Source organism: Tenrec ecaudatus, chromosome 1 (assembly GCF_050624435.1).
Source record: "Tenrec ecaudatus isolate mTenEca1 chromosome 1, mTenEca1.hap1, whole genome shotgun sequence".
NCBI classification, from domain to species: Eukaryota; Metazoa; Chordata; class Mammalia; order Afrosoricida; family Tenrecidae; genus Tenrec; species Tenrec ecaudatus.
Window position 1 is genome coordinate 70,367,872 of NC_134530.1, and position 22,765 is coordinate 70,390,636.

The 22,765-nt window shown below is 38.5% G+C and overlaps 1 protein-coding gene across 3 annotated transcripts in view; it reads right to left on the minus strand.

Moving 5' to 3' along the window:
* TESK2 (testis associated actin remodelling kinase 2) overlaps window positions 1-22,765 on the minus strand; it is a 158,471-nt gene that overhangs the window by 78,705 nt on the left and 57,001 nt on the right. For all 3 annotated transcript variants that reach the window (XM_075555537.1, XM_075555536.1, XM_075555535.1), the window contains exon 3: window positions 2,773-2,894. In XM_075555537.1, coding sequence (XP_075411652.1) covers window positions 2,773-2,894 — 122 coding nt within the window. The remainder of the gene's footprint in view (window positions 1-2,772; window positions 2,895-22,765) is intronic.

Here is a 22,765-nt window from a genome sequence, read left to right on the forward strand (position 1 = left end):
AATGATGCTTACATAATATCTTATACAGAAATGAATTCTCCTTTAAAAAGGCACAGTGGAGAACAACATGGCTGGCCCTACTATGAGACATGATGCCCCTCAGTGACTAAGGGCGATACAGGGGACAGCACCGGAGACACAGTGTGGGAATTGCACCTGACCTGATCCCACCACACCGAGGCAAATCACTGGGGGAGTGCAGCGGAACAGCAAGGGAATGGAGTGGCAAGGTCCCCAGGGAATGCTGAAAGTGGACTTTGGGGCCAGGGCGTGGTGCCCCAACAGACTGGACTGGAAAACGCTCCTAAGGGCCAGCAAACGATCCCTGAACTAACTACAAGCTTTTCTCTTGTGAACTGTTTTGTTCTGTTCTTTGTCAGTGGTTTGTTTTTGTTCTTTTGTTGTCTGGTTGTATACTGTTGCTTTGTTTTCCTCTGTCTTGTTTTCGTGCATGTTAGTGTCTCCACAGGTCTGTCTGAATAGGACAGGCTGGATGAACTATCTGGAGGAAAAACAACGGGACCGACAGTTCCGGGGGGACTTGGGGTGGGGGGGTAGGGGGGGTAAGGAAGTGGTGTTAAAAAACCAAGGGACAAGGGAAAAACACGGGACCCCAAATGGTAGAGAAGGGGGAGTGGCAGGCATGGTGGGAAATGATCAAGGGTAAGGTTGCTTAGAGAAGAGGTATACTCTAGCCCAGGTGGCAATGAAGCATGGTAGTAGGGCGGGAGGAAAGTCAAGGGAGATGGAGGAAAGAGCTAGGAGTCAAAGGACATTCATGGAGGTCTAGACAAAGACATGTACATGCAAATATATATAGGAAGATAGGGAAATAGATCTATGTGTCTCTATTTATAGGTTAAGTATTAAGGTGGCGGAAGGACCTTGGGCCTCTACTCAAACACTCCCTCAATGCATGAATACCTTCTTTTATTAAATTGGAACTCTATGATGCTCACTCTCCCGACACAACGGCTGGAGCCAAAGTGGGTGAACAAGTAAATGTGGTGAAGAAAGCTGATGGTGCCCGGCTATCAAAAGAGATAGTGACTGGGGTCTTAAAGGCTTGAAGATAAACAAGCGGCCATCTAGCTCAGAAGCAACAAAGTCCACATGGAAGAACACACCAGCCTGTGTGATCGAGTGGTCCCAAAGGGATCAGTTATCAGGCATCAAAGAACAAAAAATCATATCATTGACTGCACACCTCCATAATAGGATCGCTGAAGACAAATGGGTGCATAAGCAAATGTGGTGAAGAAAGCTGATGGTGCCCGGCTATCAAAAGAGATAGTGTCTGGGGTCTTAAAGGCTTGAAGGTGAACAAGCGGCCATCTAGCTCAGAAGCAAAAAAGCCCACATGGAAGAAGCACACCGGCCAGTGCGATCACGAGGTGCCAAGGGACCAGGTATAAGGCATCATGCAAAAAAAACGATATAAGTGTGTGTATATATGTGTATATGTATATGTATATATATACCATATTAAATGAAGGGGGAAGTGCAGAGTGGAGACCCAAGGCCCAAGTGTCGGCCAAAGGAGATCCCCTCATAGAGGGGTTTAGGAGAGGAGATGGGTTAATTAGGGTGCGAGGTAGTACCGATGAAGAACACAGCTTTCCCCCAGATCCTGGATGCTTCCTCCCCCCAACTACCATGATCCGAATTCTACCTTGCAGGACTGGATAGGGCAGAGGCTGTACACTGGTACATATGAGGGTTGGAGGTACAGGGAATCCAGGGTGGATGATACCTTCAGGACCAAGGGTGTGAGAGGCGATGCTGGGAGAGTGAAGGGTGAGTGGGTTGGAAGGGGGGAACTGATTACAAGGATCCACATGTGACCTCTTCCCTGGGAGAGGGACAGCAGAGAAGGGGGGAAGGGAGACTCCGGATAGGGCAAGATATGACAAAATAACGATGTATAAATTACCAAGGGCACATGAGGGAGGGGGGAAAGGGGAGGGAGGGGAAAAAAAAAAGAGGACCTGATGCAAGGGGCTTAAGTGGAGAGCAAATGCTTTGAGAATGATTGGGGCAGGGAATGTATGGATGTGCTTTATACAATTGATGTATGTATATGTATGGATGGTGATAAGAGTTGTATGGGTCCCTAATAAAATGTAAAAAAAGAAAAGAGGAGAAAAAATGATTAGGGCAGGGACTGTACAGATGTGCTTTATACAACTGATGTATGTATATGTATGAACTGTGATAAGAATTGTATGAGCCCCTAATAAATTGTTAAAATTAAAAAACAAAAAGAAAATGATTAGGGCAAAGAATGTACAGATGTGTTTTATACAATTGATGTATGTATATGTATGGATTGTGATAAGAGTTGTATGAGCCCCTAATAAAATGTTTTTTAATTTAAAAAATAAATAAATAAATAAAAAGGCACAGTGAGTCTTCTTCATATGAGCGCTAAAAGTAAGGGTGGACAACTTGAGGGTATAGTTTTATTTTTGTTTTCATCCATTGATTCCTCATGAAGCAATTATGAAATTTAAATATCCACATAAAGAAAGCATCTATTCTAATGAGCTGCTACAAAGAGTAAAGCAACTTGTAGGACAGAAACAGTTGTTTTATTAAATACAGTTAACCATTAGGAAATTACATCTCAGTGGGTAGTAAAAGATATAGCACACAACTAAACCCCAGGAAGATAGCACCCCTCTTTTTACCTGGTAATACTATTCTAACCAGCCTCCTATAAATTGTGCTTCATTTTCTTTCTGGTTCCTGGGAGGAGGAAAAAGCCATTACCTAAGGATGTTGGGATGGGAGAGTCTATTCATGAGCTGTACTTCCTTCAGCATGTTTGCCCGGTTACTGCTCAGTGTGTTCATCTTAAGTGCCATCACCTGACCAGAAACTCGGTGGCGTACCTAGAAAACAAAATAGAACAAGAAAAGAGGCTCAAGGACAACAGCTATATCAAAGTCAAAGTCCCCACAAGAAAACATGCCCAGATGTTTTTGTTCAGTTTAGATAAAAGAGCAATGGTAGGAGGATATTTTTCTGAACACTCCAACTTCAAAACCTGTTTCACATTTAGTTAGCCCCACCAAAAATTGTTAATGAGCACATCAAGAAATCATGTATCTTTTCTGTACTTTTAGGGGAGGAAAAGGAGTGGGGGGTGGTCTTTAGGCTGATTCCTATGGCAAACATTAGTGAATTTTAGAACGAAAGGACAAATTTCCTTCTTTTGACTTTTAAGTATGTGAGGTTTACTTGTGTGAATGTTTATGTATATATGCATATAGACTTATTTATATGCATGTACACATGCATAAGTCTTATATAACACTGCCTTTATCAATCATTAAACACATATCCTTAAAATCTCTCCCTAACCCCAACCAAAACCAAAGCCATCAAGTCAATTCCGACTCATATTGACCCTGTGAGGTTTTGGGGGCTGAAAGCTGTCATGGCAAGAGGCACGCTGGTGGTGTAGTGGTTACAAGTCGGGCTGCGATCGCAGGATTGGCAGTTAGAAACCACCAGCAGCTCCGTGGGAGAAAGACTGTGATTTCTATTCCCATATACAGTTACAGTCTCAGAAACCCACAGGGGGTCATTTTGAGTCAGCATTAACTCTATTACGTGAGTTGGGTTGTCATTATGGGAGCAGATAGCCTCCTCTTTCTCCTGAAAAGCAGGTTGGTTTGAACTGTAGACCCTATAGTTAGTAATCTAACCCACACTGTGATTAACCCACAACACCATCAGGGTACCTAGACATTTAATCCAAGAACCATAAAAATATATGTAGAAGGAATAAGAAAGCATTGCATGAGAAAGAACCCCATCAACATTTTAGAACCAATATTGTAGTACACCTGGGCCATATCACACGCATTCATACTCACATGCTGGCAAAAATTTACTTCTAAAAGTGTCCACCATTAATCTACTCAATCTATTTTATGTGTGAAAACATTCTAAATTTCTCAGTGCAGAGTCTACAAGATACAAAGCCAAAATAGTTGCAAAATATTAAATGTTCATTTTCACTTTCTAAATATGGTTTAATTAGTAGTAACCTGAAGAGCACTGTAGAATTTACTTAGGTCCCAAGGAGATAGAGTTAAGTGCTCCACTGCTAGTCGAAGGGCTGGTAGTCTGAACTAACCCAGATATGACTCGGAATATAAGCTTGACTATTAGCTTTTGAAATGTTTTGAAAGCTTTAAAAATTGTATGGAGCAGCTACTCTGCACATAGTGGGTCATATCTCATGATCTAGAATCAACTCAAAGCAACTAACAACTCAAAAAAAGCTCAATTGCTCAGAGACATACCATATATACTCGTGTATTAAGCCGAGTTTTTCAGCACAAAAAGTGTGCTGAAAAACTGGGGTTCGGCTAATACACGGGTCAGTGGTACCCCAGTGAGGTGTAACATTTTGTGGGTGATTGGCATTCTTCCGCTGTTCATTTAAAGCCCTGCTGACACTGCAGGGCTTTGAATGTTTGTTTACTCACATCTAACCATTCAGAGCCGTCCTATGACATGGATGGCTCCAATTCACAGAAGCACCCATAGTTGATTCACTTACACCAGCAGCTGAACTGGTAAGGATGTGTCTGTGGCTGTGCTCCAACTCTCCCCTCTGGTCTCTGTGTTAATTCACATCCTGCATTTCCCACCCTAGGCTTACGAGTCAATCAGTTTTTCTAGTTTCCCAGGTAATAATTAGGTACCTCGGCTTATACTCGGGTCGGCTTATATTCGAATATATATGGTAAGTCTTCCTACTGGAAGTTATGAATGAGGCAAGTGAAAAATTAAGGAATAAAGTCCCCCAACGACTTGACTTCTTTCTATTTTAAAAAGAAATCTCAGTTTAGATCTTGCATTACATAGGCCTGCTATGCAAAAAGGTGCTATTTCGGTTGACCAAGTGGCAAGATGAGAACGCCTTTCATGCTTAAGCCTCTATAAACTCATTTAAATGACAACAGTCCCAGAAATTTAGCATATTTATGATTATAGGACATCAGAGTTCATCTTAAAAGTCAAAGACACAATGTTTCAGAATGACTTGTTAAAAGGAGGGCAGAGAGGGGGGAAAGCAAAACACCCAGAGCCACAAAACCCTGATCAGAAAAACTGAGGGGAACACTGGCTGCCTCTGGCCTCTTCTAGATCACTTAGGGAGATTTGGAACCCATCCTTCTTCCCAGGGCATCAATGATTCCGTTGTCATGCACCTCGTGATTGCTGAAAGAGAAGTGGCTTTCCTTTTCAGATCCTGCATGGATAAGTAAAAAGAAACATTTATATACAAAGACCTCACTGACAGCATTTTTCCAATTCTATTTACAGAGGACATCTGTATTTTAATAAGGGCTCTCCATCCTGAAAGTCATCCTTCTTTTTCTTTAATCAACTGAAAACTGTCACCCAGAGCTTTAAACAAAATGTCAACTGTAAAGAAAGTTTGATGTTTTTAAAAAGGTATGAGAAGTCAGGTTAAACAATACATCTTTCAAACTAATCGGGCAGGCGGGGGGGGGGGGGTAAGACACCCAAAACCACAGACCAAAAAACCACTTCTTCAAACAAGTGAACAGGATGCCATGCATACTCATAACTCACAATCATATGTCTTTTATCTGCATAAGCTATTCTTCCACTCTATTCCTCTAGCCCCCAATTCTCCTTTTTCAAGGCCACAACTTAAAAATATATATATTTTCAACCTCCTCTGTGAAGTCTTCCTTGGTTTCTTTATACCATATGATGTTTACATTCACAATGCCAGTCTACCACTCAACTCAGAGTTGAATATAAAAAATACCTTCTCGCTACACTATAAAGCATCTGAAACCAGGACCTATTTTGTATTCCCACTTTGTGTCTCAGTGCACTATGAAACAGTGGCAACAACACTTAAATGATACTTCTTGACTTTCTAAAAAGTGTTCTGGTAGTGCTGTCACGTAAGCAAGGTTAGAGGGGTTCAAATCTCCACAAGATTAGAGGGATTCAATCCATGACTGCTCCGTAGGTGAAAGATGACGCTATCTTCTTTCATACAGAATTATAGCCTCAGTTAAAGATAAACAAGTGGCCATGTAACTGAGAAGCAACAAAGCCCACATGGATGTAGCACATCAGCCTGTGTGATGATAAGGTATTGATGGGATCAGGTATCAGGCATCAAAGACCCAAAACAAAAAATCATATCAATGTGAATAAGAGGGAGTACAGAGTGGAGACCCAAAGCCCATCTGTAGGCAACTGGACATCCCCTTACAGAAGGGTCACGGGGAGGAGACGAACCAGACAGGGTGCAGTATAGCACCGGTGAAACACACAACTTTCCTCTAGTTCTTTAATGCTTCCACCCAACTATCATGACCTCAATTCTACCTTACAAATCCGGCTAGACCAAAGCATGTACACTGGTGCAGATAAAAGCTGGAAACAGGGAATTCATGACAGATAAACCCCTCAGGACCAATAATGAGAGTAGTGATACCAATGGGGAAGGGGAAGGTGGGGGGAAAATGGGGGAACTGATCACAATAATCTACATATAATCTCTCAGGGGGATGGGCAACAGAAAAGTGGGTGAAGGGAGACATCGATCAGTGTAAGATAAATTATCAAGGATTCATCAGGGAGGAGTAGGAGGGAGTGAGCTGATACCAAGGGCTCAAGTAGAAATAAAATGTTTTGAAAATGATAGCAAAATATGTACAAATGTGCTTGACACAATGGATGGATGGATTGTGGTAAGAGCTTTACGAACCCCCAATAAAATGATTTTTTTAAAGTATAGCCTTGGGAACCTTGTATAGGATAGTTATGAGTCAGAACTGACTTGATGGCAGTGGGATAGGAATCTACTTACTATGGACTAGTGCTTTGAACCAAAAAGTCCAAACCAGATGGCATCAAGTCGATTCCAACTCTTGGTGAACCCATGTGTGTCAGAGTCCCACTGTGCTCCACAGGGTTTTCAATGAATTACTTTTCAGAAGTAGATCTCTGCGGCTTTCTTCCAAGGTGCCTGCCTCTGGGTAAACTGCCAACCTTTCTGAACCTTTTGGTCTGCAGCCAAGTTTATAACCATTTGTGCCACCCAGAGATTAAATGATCATTAACTTCACTCAACTCACTGCCATTGAGTGACTTCTTACTCATACTGACAGTATAGGGCAGGGAAGAACATAAAATGGAATTAGGTATACAACAATCCGGAACAGGGTTTCTCCCCTGGATCAAAGTTTCAGAACAGATTCTAAACCAAAGGGAAAGATAACATCAAGAACTGCAAACAACAGCTGCAAACCACAAACTAAAGAGTGACTAGGTAACCTTTCATTTACCTGTTTTTTCACCTACATTCAAAAGTAGAAAATATTATCATTTTTATTAAGAAGGTGCTGTGCTAGATGCTAAAAAGACCGCAGACTAACATCCAACATCAACTTGTCTACCTGAAATTGCAAAGTTAGCTTGTTCTCCCACTTGAAATTCTTCAATGACTCAAAGTCCAATTCCTGAGCAAAAGTCTTATCAACAGCGTATCCACCACTCTCCCTTACTATCCTTTAGTCATTACATACTACTTATAATTTCCAAAACACCATACTCTCTCACATGTCCTTGCCTTGAGAATACTATTCTCCTTGATGGAATCCTCAATTCCTGCCCAATCATCCCAATCTAATAACAAATTTATTTTAAATTATGCAAGATATAAAGGAAATATCACACATCCTGGGAAAATCTCATTTCAAGAAATGTTAGATGGTTGTACTCTGTTTTCTTACTATTGTCTTTTTATCGTTAACATATTTGCATATTATATACTATTATTCTACCTATGTCCTAGATGCCTAAAGGCAAGAAGTGCCTAATTCATTTATTTATCCCTCAGAATAAGGATTATCTCCCCTTCCCCATATACCCTAGCCAACAGGACTTATGTTCATATGGCCAAATTTAGAGTTTGTTTGGTTTTTTTGCCCATCTCTTACTAGCCCCCACTCCAATCCCCTTACCCAAATAAGGTATTCTAGAAATAAAAAGCATGGCAATAATTCTAAAACTGCCAACAGACATCGGTGGGCTGCTCACTCTAGAGCAGTGGTTCTCACCTTCCTAATGCTGCGACCCTTTAATACAGTTCCTCATGTTGTGTGACCCCCCCACCATAACATTATTTTCATTGCTACTTCATAACTGTCATTTTGCTACTGTTTTAAATTGGGCAACCCATGTGAAAGAGTCATTTGACCCCCAAAGGAGTCAGAACCCACAGGTTGTGAACTGCCGCTCTAGACCATAGGTCCCCAAACTTATTTGGCTTATGCTTCCTTTTCAGAAAACAAAAACAAAACCTGCTCAACATCTGCCCCTCATGCACCCCTCCATACCCCAGGCATAAAAACCCTTGTACTATGACCCATACGCCAGGATAAAGTGTAGGTATCTGCTTTTGTGGCTCTCCCTAGATCAGCCTACTTTCTTCTAGTGGGCAGTAGCACCCACTTTGGGAAACTACTCTGGAATGAAAATATAAGCTAAAGGTAGATAACCCTTCAGAAACAAGTAACTGGGAGTAATGATTTCCTGAGGGTATGGGAAAGTGGGGGGCATGGGAGGGGTAGAACAGGAGCAATGATGACTGTATAATCTCACTCAAGGGGAACAAATGACAGCGTTTCAGGTAATGGATACATTGGATGGTGTAAAATATAGCAAAATAATAATAATATATAATAATAAGTATTCCTGAGGGGTTGGGTGGGAGAGAGAAGGGACAAAGGGGAGCTGATATCAAAGAGTTCAAGAAGAAAGAAAATGTTTTGAAACTGATGGTGATAATCATTGTAAAATTATGCTTGATATTATTATTATTGTATCTGTAAGAGCTCCCAATAATAAAAAAAAATGTAGGCTATCATTTATGCACAATTCCATTCTGTTTAGCTATATTTTACTCCCTATTTATCGCATTCACAAAAGCATACAGATATGAAAATGAGAGTTGACCATTAATAAAGAGGTGATTTTATTTTGAGTTTTAAAATTAAATTATTTGCACATATTGGTATTTTAACCATTACTAAATGGTTAAATAATGAGAGTAGCAATACCAGGAGGGGAAGAGGAAGGTGGGGGGAGAAAAGGGGAATTAATCACAATGATCTACATATAACCTACCCTCTAAAGGGGGCAGACAATAGAAAAATGGGTGAAGGGAACCAGCAGTCGGTGTAAGACATGGGGGAAAATTAATAAATTAATGAAGGGTTCATGAGGGAGGGTGAGTGGGAAGAGGAAAAATGAACTGATACCAAGGGCTCAAGTAGAAAGAAAATGTTTTAAAAAGATGATGACAACATATGTACAAAATGTGCTTGACACAATGGAAGGATGTATGTATTGTGATAAGAGTTGTATGAGCCCCCAATAAAATTATTTTAAAAAATTATAAACCACATGCAATATGCTTCACCTTTAGCAGTGTAGCATGAAACCAAGTTGAGAATGCTTTCTATGACACAGTGGCTAGCATTTAGCTGTTGACTGCTCAAAAAATGTTGGTTTAATTTAGGTGATTTAACTTGAGCTGGGAAGTTTTTTCCTATTTTTAATAAGGAGAGAAAAGCATAAACATCTGATCAGCTTAGAAAAATAGTAAAGAGAAATTTTAATAACATAGGCAGTAATGAAGCCATTAATCATAAATTCAACTATTACGAGTGGCTTAAGACATCTATTCAAGAGTGAGTATATAATAGATATACAGTAAGCTAGGGCAATAACATTAATATCTGGCAAAATAAGAGTTTCAAGTAGCATTTCTCAAGGGAAACTACCAAAACTCATTTTGGAGGTACATTGGAAGTTATCAAGTGTTTGTTTACCAATCATAGGGGGAATATTGCTGACCAAAGATGTTAGACATTCTGCAAGGTGCACAATAGTCCTGCACAAGGAAGCAGTATTCACACATGCTGTGAGAAATTCAAATGTCTTGAAAGACATTCATTTAAATGAAGAACAGGTAATTTGTAATTATCTAAGCTTGAATTCTAACTCCATTTTACAGACAAGCAAAGTAAACTAGAGGAGTTTTATTTAATCTGTATGTAGAATTTTCCAGAAAGGCAACTACTTTGTAAATTCATGGAAATTTACTTCCCCCACTTCCTTGTCCTAGAACATCAAGAATTGATCAAAATTTCAGAATATCAGACTGTCCATTACTGACAACAATTGCTTCTGATATCTCAAACACTAAATTCAACACACTGGTTTCGGGATTCATTTATAACTTTCACATTCATGGAGATTTACTTAGTTTTTGTTTCAAATACCAAAAATATGTAAAAATGAATTTTGTTTCACCAATAAATAAAATGACCAATGTGCCTCGATTTCTATTTCTATAGAAATTGTAATTTTTCCACCTGATGAAATATTCAACATTAAGTAAGCATTTTACTTAGAAATGATCACAAAGAAACATTCTAGTAAAGTGGGCAAAGATAAGTTCTACTTCCGTGTTTCTTTCATCAAGCTGTATTTTGTGTTGGCAAATTATCCCTATTTCAAGAAAGGCCACTTTTCTCTTTTTCTTATCACATGCAAATAATCCTGACCAGTCATTATACTAGCCTACTGGTTATTCCACTGGTATCCCTGCTGTCTAATTTTCCTTCTTGCATGGAATTGCTTCTGATTGTCTTATCTTAAATCTAGGCTTAGTCATTGATAAAAGTTTAGCATCTGATGACTTCACTATGTCTTCTAGAGCAGCTACACCCAAAATTTTCTATTAAAATCTGTTTATATATATGTATATGTGTGTATATATATATATATATATATATGTATGTGTATATACCATAGTGAATGAAGGGGGAAGTGCAGTGTGGAGACCTGAGGCCCAAAAGTCGACCACTGGAGATCCCCTCATAGAGGGGTTTAGGAGAGGAGACGGGTCAGTCAGGGTGCGATATAGTACCGATGAAGAACAGAGCTTTCCCCCAGATCCTGGATGCTTCCTCCCCCCAACTACCATGATCCGAATTCTACCTTGCAGGACTGGATAGAGCAGAGGTTGTACACTGGTGCATATGGGAGCTGGAGGCACAGGGAACCCAGGGTGGACGATACCTTCAGGACCAGGGGTGTGAGGGGCGATGCTGGGAGAGTAGAGGGTGAGTGGGTTGGAAAGGGGGAACTGATTACAAGGATCCACATGTGACCTCCTCCCAGGGAGATGGACGGCAGAGAAGGGGGTGAAGGGAGACTCCGGATAGGGCAAGATATGACAAAATAACAATCTGTGGATTATCAAGGGCTCATTGTGGGGAGCGGAGAGGGAGGGGGAAAAAAAGAGGACCTGATGCGGAGGGCTTAAGTGGAGAGCAAATGCGTTGAGAGTGATTAGGGCAAAGAATGTATGGATGTGCTTTACACAATTGATGTATGTATGTTTGTGGATTGTGATAAGAGTTGTATGAGCCCCTAATAAAATGTTTTTTTTTAATTTTTTAAAAATACAATCTGTGTTTTACTAATCTAATTTCAATGTTTTCTTGATCTTATGATTAGAAAATCTTGTTGATTGTTTTTAATGAGGAATACTAACCTACATTGCCAATCACATTCATCTCTTGGCAGTTAAGCACATAATAAAAATTATAAATAAATAGCAATTACATAGCTAGTATTTATAAGCATACTGTTTTATTGCACTCCGCAGACTGCATTTTTTTAAAAAACAGATTGAAGGTCTGCGGTTACTGTGCATCAAGCAGGTCTATTGGTTCCACTTTTCCAATGGCAGGTGTTCACTTCATGTCTGTGTCATATCAGTAATTATAACAGTATTTCAAACTTTTCATAACGTTACCAGACACATTATAGACCACATATACTGATGCAAAACCATCATCTTATAATTTATTTATTTATTCTTTCAAAACCATTTGATTGGGAGTTAAAACAGATATATCATCCCACTGTTCAAACACATCAAGCAGTATTGTATACTGCTACCACATTCAAAACATTAGTTTACAACTAAATATTTTTGAAGGAGAAAAAAGAGGGGGGAGAAAAGGAGCTGTGTTTTCTACATGTTAGCATACTTAACCCTCAAAGAAATCCTTAAGATGGCTATTAATATCCCCGTTTTACAGTTACAGAAATTGAGACAGATTATCTTACTTTAAGATCATATTAAGTTGGTTTCAAAAAGCTCATGGAAAAATGGAATTGAAATAGAATTTTCTCATAAACTTTTGAGAGCCAGAATTTGAACTCAGCACAAAAAATAATAACCTAAAAGAACTGATCTAAAGAAAAAAAGCACTGCGCAGACACCATGTGATAATTAACTACAATATTATTTAAAACTTGTGCCAAGATATAATTATCAAGAATACATATATAACATCATCGTGTAATATACAAGGGGACTTCAAATAGTTTGTATAATTAAACAATGAAAGAATTTTCCCCACAAACTTTTTGAAGCTCCTCAGTATAGTCTTTGATCTCTCTTTATTCACACACACAAACTCTCTGGGTGATACAAATACTAACCACCAAGTTTGGCTGCTAACTCAGGTTACTGATGTGATTCATGTCCATCTAGAGGCACCTTGACAGAAAGACCTGGAGAACTTTGTAGGGGGTGGAAGTGGGAAAAGGGCACTGATAATTCTATAAAAGCAAAGTTGTTCTAATCTGAACACACAAGGAATTTCAAACTTGTTCATAGTCATAAGTAACTTGACAGTAACTGGCTTTTAATTGTTAGATAGGTTTTGACTGATAGATAGGCATACAATCTATAACATGCCTTTTCTAAATGTTCTATTTTAGCAGATAACTTTAAGAATATTTTAACCTTTTTTATTTCTTCTCTTCCACACTAGGCAAAGGGCTCCTCGGATTTAATCTTATTTTATTTCTCAATCCCTAGCAAATTATCATGAATCAAAAACTACTCAAGGGGCAATACTGGGAGGGTAGAGGGAGGGTGGGGTGGAAAGGGGGAACTGATTACAATGATCTACATATAACCTCCTTGCTGGAGGATGGACAACAGAAAAGTGGGTGAAGGGAGTGGGTACGATATGATGACACACAAAAAACATAACAAAATATTAATTTATAAATTATCAAGGGTTCATGAGGGAGAGGGGTACGGGAAAGGAGAAGAAAAAAATGAGGAGCTGATACTAAGGGCTCAAGCAGAAAGCAAATGTTTTGAGAATGATGATGACAACAAATGTACAAATGTGCTTGACACAAAGGATGTTGTACAAGCCCCCAATAAAAAGATATATATATATATATATATATATTATTCAAGGGCAACAAGTTTAACCAGTTAACACACAGTTCGAAATCCATTACCTGGTGGTATAAGGAGTTATGCACTAGATTACTAACCACTAAATCAGCATTTCAAATCCACCAGATGAAGTTTCCTGCTCCCATAAAGATTACAGCATCAGAAATCCACAAAGGTGGGTTATTACTCTTTGGAATCAATTTGATTGTACTGAGTTATTTAATGAGAATTAACTAATTATCTGCTGGGGGGGAAATGAATGACAGACAGTAGTATCACTGGAGTACAATGAGATCACAAGTGGCAGGCAGTCAACCCATTCCCTCCCTCCTCACTACAAAATCAATTTTTTGTAATATCTCTTTCACATATAACCTATTATTTTTAGAAATAGTTATATGCACAGAGTGAATACAAGTTGCACATATAAACTTGATGTGCTTTCATTTTATGCTTTCCCAGTTGGATTGCCAATTAAGGCAAAGGGCCTTGGAAGGTATTTTTAGATCTTGCATAGAAAAATGCACACAGCAAAATTTGCTGCCTGATAGAGTTTATCCCTAATGTTGCACCCAGCTTACAAGTGGCACCTGCACAACTCTACTAATTATCATACATACTCATGTATAAGCCAAGTTTTCAGGACATTTTTAATGCAGTCTTTGTGGTAAAATTGGGTGCCTCCACCAGCCTGTCTGACCACAAGGTGCAGAAGGGATCAGTTATCAGACATGAAAGAGCTAAAAATCCTATCAACGGGTGCCTACCTCCCTGATACAATCAATGAAGACAACCGTGTGCATAAGCAAATGTGGTGAAAAAAAACTGATGGTGCCCAGCTATCAAAAGATAGAGTGTCTGGGGTCTTAAAGGCTCAAAGATAAACAAGTAGCCATCTAGCTCAGAAGCAACAAAGCCCACATGGAAGAAACACACTAGCCTGTGTGACCATGAGCTATCGAAGGGATCAGGTATCAAGCATCAAGGAACAAAAAATCCTATCATTGAAAATGTGGGTGAGTGCAGAGTGGAGACTCAAAGCCCAATGGTAGTCAACCGGACACCCCTTACTGAAGGGTTGTGGGGAGGAGATGAACCAGGTGCAGGGTAGCAACCATGAAACATATAACTTTCCTCTAGTTCTTAAATACTCCCCCCCACACTCTCATGATCCCAATTCTACCTTACAAATCTGGCTAGACCAGAGGATGTACATAGGTACAGATAGCAACTGGAAACACAGAGAATCCAGGACAGATGATTCCTCCAGGACCAGTGGGGAGAGTGGCGATGCCTGGAGAGTAGAGAGAATGTGGGGTAGAAAGGGGGAACTGATTACAGGAATCTATGTATAGCGTCCTCCCTGGGGGAGGGACAACAGAGAAGGCAGGGGGCGACGTCAGACAGTGTAATATATGACAAAATAATAATGATTTATGAATGATGAAGGGTTCATGAGGTAGGGGGCAGTGGGGAGGGTGGGGGGAAATGGGCAGCAGATATTAAGGGCTCAAGTAGAAGGCAAATGTTTTGAGAATGATGATGGCAACAAATATACATATGTTCTTGACACAATGGATGTATGTATGGATTGTGATAAGAATTGTATGAGCCCCCAATAAAATCATTAAATAAAAAAAATATTTCGACCTAAAAAAAAAATTAGGTGCCTCGGCTGATATTCAGGTTGGCTTATACTCAAGTATATATGGTACTAGTCCAGTTTTCCACATCAGCTCTAGAACAAATTTTGACCAAAAACTAAAATCACACATAAACGTACATACATGTGATACAAATATAGGAGAGCATAATTTTAAACACATCATTTCATATGCCCTAGAACTCACAAAGACAACTTCTCTGAACCTCTCAGCACCTCAAAAGGAGTTGCAAAACCAGATTAAGTGCAATATGAAAAACAAAAGGAAATTTTGCAAGAAGCAGTTTAGCAAATTTAGCAAGAAGGGCAATAGAGAAACGCAACAAAGACCATTTAGCAGGTGCAGAGCACGAAGAAGCCTTAGACTGTTACTTACCTTCTCTCAGACCTTTCCATGCTAAACATCAAAACTGCTTGCCTCTCATTTCTTTTCCTTCTCTGTACCTTCTCCCAAACAAAGGTGCTCCTCAAAAATTTCATTCCTAACTGCTCCAGTCTTCCCAGTTTACACTTTTTTTCCTTGACTATTTTTGCCATGCAAGAAATTTTCTGGTGGTCAAATACGTGCTCAATCCCTACATAATTCTGCTTTCACTTTAGAGATATATAGAATTAAAGAGTTTTCTCTCCTCCTTCTTGATTTTGAATGTTACCTTTACTTTCTACATGGGGCAATTCAATTCTGAAATGGCTGATTTGATATGAGACTGGCAAACACACACACATATACACACATCTTTTGCTCATGATAGTTCTAGGTCACTCCCCGAACCCAGTACTTGGTCCCCCAAAAGGCATTGGTACAAAGTAATATCTCAGAGCAAACTCGTAAAATTAATAAGCTAGGAATGCCTAAAATGCTTTTTTCTAACCTACACCCTAAGATACAACACATACTACCACACATCATCTTTACAGCCTCACAAAAGCTGCTTTATCCACTTCCAAGCTTAACTCTTCTCTGCCTCAGTGGTTACTAAGACATGCAAGCATCACACCTTATTAGAACAGGTTCATACATAGTGCTGATGTAAACACATTTTCCAGTGTCATCTCAAAAAGTAGTGTAGAGAAGCACAATCATGAAATAAAATGCCTACTATTTGAGAAAAATCCTTAAGTATTTTAGATTCATGTTGTAATAGTGATCATATTTAAGAGAGGAAAGATTCATGCGTTTATACATTTCTCAAATTATAATCAGTTTTTGGTACAGGCATTGCAGTAGCACTAGAATTTTGAGATTTAGCATTCTCAGACAAAGCAAAACAAAAAACTACCAGAGAACACAAAACCTTTACCTTCTCAAGTACAAAAAGAAACATCACAGAACAAAATAACATTCACTTGCTAAAATGTTCCTCTTACTTTAGATATAGGGCAATGGTTACTACTGCTATAGATTTTCCATTTGCATGATAAAGTTCATGTTATTAAATAATAAATGTATTCATAACCATGAGCATAAATAAATAAATTTTTCACTACCAAGCAGATGGTAGTTATCTGGTTCTTTTAGTTTATAAGCTTACTGTTTCTTACAGCTTGACATTTCCAGATATGGCACTGCCAATTTAGGAAAATCTATGGAGGGAGAGGACAGGAACTCTGCCTCTCTCTAATATAACTACAGGCAGGTTACAGGTTACAAATGTCTGGTTTATCTGCAATCCACAGTTAGGAATCAATGGCTATAAAGTCTACTATATAAAAAATTCAAATTCAAAATATATAAAATGGTTCTTAAAACCAAATGGGTGCTACTTTGCAGTGGACATCAAAACATTATTACTGTATCATTAAGTTAGACATTTAGTATATCCAGAAGTATTTCTTTACTATGATTTATACATAGAAATGTACACTATATACTATATACTAAGCATTGGACTAACTGATATAGATATGAGTTGTACCTAACTCATCTGTAATCCAGGAACTGCCTGTAGTCAACCAGATTGAGCTTTATAAGAAATGCAATATTTATATAAAATATTTTATAAATATTAAATATGTTAAAATAATAGTCTATTTCTCTCTTCTATACTGGATCAAAATGAGATGCAATTTCCCATTCTTCAGTTAGGCAGATAGGTATTCAAATCTTTTACTCACTGTGATAAATTGGTTAAGATATTAAACACTGTTGAGCCTCAGTTTCCTCATTTACAGAATGGAAGTATAACCAGCTAATTTAATGTGTTACATGATAGCTATTGCTCTAAGTGCTTTACACATCCTAGCTAATTATATTTTCTCAATACCATGCGGAAGGCACCTGTGGTAGTTACATAATCTGGTGTCAATTTGAGATTATTAAGAGTGAAGGGGTGGAGTCTAGCCCATCAGGTTGCAGCTTGATGACCTCACTTGGAGGAACGACAGAGATAAATAGCTCACTGGAGGTCAGACACACACTCTTCTCCCTGTGAGACACTCTTGTTGACAAGCTGCATAGAGCTATGCTGATGGCAACCAAAGACTTGGAGCTGGAGGAGCCACGTGGAGACTTAACGTGGAATTTATAGACTGGGATTGGACAAATGGGCTAATCTCAGACTTATGGACTTGATCTGGACTGGGCTGGGATATTTTCTCAATGTTTAATTGGTCTTCGATAAAAAGGTTCTTTCCTATAGATATGTGAGTCTCCCTAGATTTGTTTCTCTAGTCTACTTGGACTAACACAGCATTATTACTATCTTTGTTTTACAAATGTACAAACTAAGGCACAGAAGTCAAGTAAATGATCCAGTTGCAGGAAATACATAAGTAGAACAACCTAGGCAACCAGTTCCAGAGTCTCTCTCTAACCATATTATCTCTTAAATCTATCAATCAATATTCGTATATGTACACTATTTGCAGATAAGCACACACAGGATTTTCTCTCAATCAAGGAATACTTAAGGCCTTATGTGTCTGTGCTAGATACCAGAGATACCAAGATAAAAAGCACTCTGGATCGAACAGAGGAAGGTAAACATGTAAACTAATATCATAAAATTTTCTTTGCTCAGGTAATAGCAACAAGAGATAGAAAAAGGGAGTGGTCAACAATGCTATAAAAAATATAGTGATGGTAAGAAAACATGTATTGATTTCCAATAGCCATCAAGAATGAAATCACATCTAAAATATATAGTGAAGTTGATATACGATCAATTTTGAACTGCCCAGGGAAATTGAAAAAAGAAGGCAAATTTTAAAATGCACACAGAAAATAAATTTTTTTAAAAATTTTAATGCAGTTACTATTTGCTTGATGTACTATACACTGCAGGAGATACTCTACGTATTTCACTACAAGGTAAACATTGCATATCACATACAGGTTAGAAGGAGAAGAACACAAATTTTGTCCTTATCTTAGATTCAAATTCCTTTACCAAGTCTTTTTTACTCATACACTAACCACAGATAAACATACACACTGGTCCTACTACTTCTTTTGATACTCCTTGGCCAGCTTTTTCTTCCTTTAGTCAACACTTAAATGTCGGGAGTTTCTCGAAGTTTTGTCCCAGGCTTTCTTCTATTGTCAGTACAGTTATAGTCCCTGTTAAATCTTTTTAAAATTGTCATTAAGTCAATGCTGACTCTTCGAGATGTTGTATGACAGAGCAGAACTGCCACGGGGGTTTCCCCAGGCCTTTTTTCTTCATAGAAGCAGACTATGACACGTTTTTCCTGCAAAACGTCAACTCTTGGTTTACAGTAGAGTGCTTTAAGGACTACACCACCAGGGATCCTTCTACTGTATGCTAATGGCTCTCAAATCTATATTTACCAGCCAGATCTAGCTCCTGAGCTCCAGATCCTTGTGAGCAATTGTTTGTTGATCATCTCCTCCTTTAGGGTCTCCTATGTCTCAAATATCTAGCCACTCAAATTAGGAATCATATGTGAATCCTCTGTTCACCCTACTGTCATATTCAACTATTCAGGTTTATCTTCTAAATATTTTCAATTGTTTACAAGCATATTTAAATTGGTAATTTAAACCATTGCTTAATATTTCAAATCATTTTACTCTTTTCCATCCCTCTTGCTACCTCCCACATCCAAGTCACATCACATGATTTTTCATCCTGACCACTGACAAAATGAAATCTATTCTTAGAGTCTTCATTTTACTTGATGTGCTACAGTCAAAATAATCTTGCTAAAAGCAACTAGGAACACTTTACCTCCCTGCTTAGAAGCCAAATTCCTTAAGATAAAGTCCAAAATTCTTAACACAGATGATGTCTTCAGCAATTAGCCTATACTTAATTCTGCAACATCATTTCATCATTTACCAGCCTTTCCTTTACCGTTTAGCTCTAGCTATTCCAGACTTCTTTCAGATCCTCGACTTTTGCTACTTCTCAGACTTTCTTACCCCGAGTACTCCTTCCACCTGGAATACTCATCTCCAGTGTGCTCCTTCGCCTACTTCCTGCTTTAGGTCTCAATTTAACCCTCAATTTAACCTTTAGGTCTCAATTTAACCATCACTTCTTCAGAAAGACCATTCTCCTTCCCCAAATTAAATCATGGTTTTTTTGTATTCCCACTGAAATTTGTGTGTGGCAACTTCTCTAGGGTGGCCTCTATGGTTCTCCACCTCACAGTGTTCATGTGCTTATGTGACCTCCTCCCCTTGAGTGTGGCCAAAAGTTACAACTTATTTCTAACTAACACAGCATGGCAAAAGTAACTGCAACCTAAATTTTATGAAATTTTAATTAGCTGTAATATAAATGAAAAGATGTGAAGTAAGATTATAACCCATCTTGTTAGAAGACTCTCTCACTTGCTAACTTTAAAGAAGTACGCTGACATATTATATAGGGTCATAATAGGAAAGAAATTAAGGCAATCTCCTGGTTCCAGCTAACAAGAATCAAAAGTCATCAGGTATCAGGCATCATAGAACAAAAATTCATATCATTGTGAATGAGGGGGAATGCAGAGTGGAGACCCAAAGCCCATCTGTAGGTAACTGAACATCCCCTCAACAGAAGGGTTGCGGGGAGGAGACAAGCCAGTCAGGGTGCAGTACAGCACCAATGAAACATACAACTTTCCTCTAGTTCTTTAATGTTTCTTCCCCCCACTATCATAATCCCAATTCTACCTTACAAACCCAGCTAGACCAGAGCATGTACACTGGTACAGATAAGAGCTGGAAACACAGGGAATCCAGGGCAGATAAACCCCTCAGGGTCAATAATGAGTGATACCAGGAGGGTAAAGGAAAAGTGGGGGAAGAAAGGGAGAACTATCACACTGACATACATATAATCCCTCTCCTGGAGGATGGACAACAGAAAAGTGGGTGAATAGAGACATCAGTCAGTGTAAGGCATCAAAAATAATAATTTATACATTATTAAGGATTTGTGAGGGATAGAGGGAGGATGGGGGAGGGAGGGGGGAAATGAGTAGTTGATACCAAGGGCTCAAGCAGGAAGAAAATGTTTTGAAAATGATGATGGCAACAAGTGTACAAATGTGCTTGACACAATGGAGGCTTGTATGGATTGTGATAAGAGTTGTACGAGCCTCCAATAAAATGATTTTTTTTAAAAGAATCAAAAGACTTCAATTTGGAAACCTGTAAGAAACTAAATGTTATCAACAACTACATGAGCTAGGTAGTAGATCCAATTCAGGCTCAGGCAAGATGGAACTTTGTGAGACCCTGAAGAAGAGACCCAGCTAATAAGTCAGACTCACAGATTCTTCACCCACAGAAACTGAAAGAATAGCTGTGTTTGTAATAGTATTATTAGTAAATAACTGATGTGGTTTGTGTCCCCTTGTATTGTACTCATTATTCTCATGAGAACTTAATGTTAGAATTTACCATTCAATTATAAACTCCACAATAACAGAAGCAATCTTAATCATTACTGTATCACGCACGCCTGGCATATAAAATGTTACAATAATGAATGCCAGGCAAAGAGCTAAATGTTGGGAAAATAAAATTAAGACAAGCATGCTCCCTGTTCTCCTTGGGCTTAAAGCTAAGTGGGATAAAAAAACACAGATGATTTCAACAGAATATGATAAAGGTAATCAAGGCCACTGTGAGGACACAATATGGACATCATATTTTTACATAAATAACATGCACATTTTACTCTTTTTTGGGTCAACTTTCCTAGTTTCAGAAATGCAACACCCATTCTTATTATAGTATGGTAACTCACACTGCAAGGGCCAGGGAGGGGAGAGAGAGGAAAATCTTATCCAAAAGCAGTAAGGCAAACAAGGCTTTTTCTTGTGACCAAATCAGTACTATGAATATCACTCAGAATTCATTTGCTTATCACTAATACCTTTAAAATCTAATGTCTCCAAAGGAACAGAATATTTCGGTATAGTGGATTAAAACAAAGCATGCATACGTTTTGTGATGTGTGAAGACTTATTTGAAGTACGGAATAACCTGGTTCAACCACTCGCCCATCACGTTGTTATACTGTGATGTCACGCACGTATTCTGATGCTGGAAGGTATGCCACTGATATTTCAAATACTAGCACAGTCACCCATGCTAGACAGGTGGCGTCAGTCTTCTAGACTAAGACAGACTAAAAAGAATGTTCTTAAGATCAACTTACTAAAAAAAATGACAGTAAAAGCCCTATGAATAGCAAAAAACCACTTTCAGATAGTGTCAGAAGATGAGCCCATCAGGTTGTAAGGCACTCAAAATACAACTGAGGAAGAAACGCCTCCTCAAGTAGAGTCAACTTCAATGATATTGATGGAGCAAAGCATTCAGGCCCTTCATTTGATGAGGTGATACCACTCAAATGAGAATAGCTGAAAACATCCATTAATAATTAGAACATGGAATGTGCAAAGTATGAATCCAGAAAAATCCACGTGTTCAAAATGAAAATGGAACAGTACTAGATTGTCATAGATATCCTAGACATTAGTAAGCAGAATATACTATTATTGGCCACTAGGAATTATATAGTCCACTACATAGGAAATGACAAACTGAAGACGGAACATCAACACAGTCCTTGTCAATGATTGCTCTAATAGGATAATACCCATCTACTTAACAAGGAAGACCTGTTAATACAACCATTATTCAAATTTACACACCAACACGAGCTAAAATGAAGAAATTGAAGACTTCTAGCTACTTTTTCAGTCTGAAGTTGATCAAATAGGCAATAAAAATGCACTGATAATTATTGGTGACTGGAACATGATAGTTGGAAATAAGAGGAAAGACTGGTAGTTGGAAAATATGGTCTTCAGGATAATAATGACACCAGAGATTATATGATTGCATTCTGCAAGACAAATGATCCTTATGTATTAAAAAAACTTTTTCTTAACAACATAAATATCAACCATACACAGGACCTTACCATATGGAATACGCAGGGATACAATCCATACTATCTGTGAGAAGAGATGATGGAGAAGTTCATTACCATTACTCAGAAAACAGCTAAGAAGCAACTGCCAAACAGTTCAAGCAATTGCAAGTTCAAGCTGAAGTTGAATAAAATTAAAAGTCCATGAGAGACAAAATTGACTTTCAGTATATCCCACTAGAATTCAGAGACCATATTAAGAATAGATGTGATGCACTAAATACTATTGACCAAAGACCACATGAGCTGTAGAATGACATAAGAAATTATGGATAACACTGGGAAGAATGGGAATTCCAGAAAACTCACTTAATTGTACTCATACAGACCTGTGTATAGTCTAAGAAG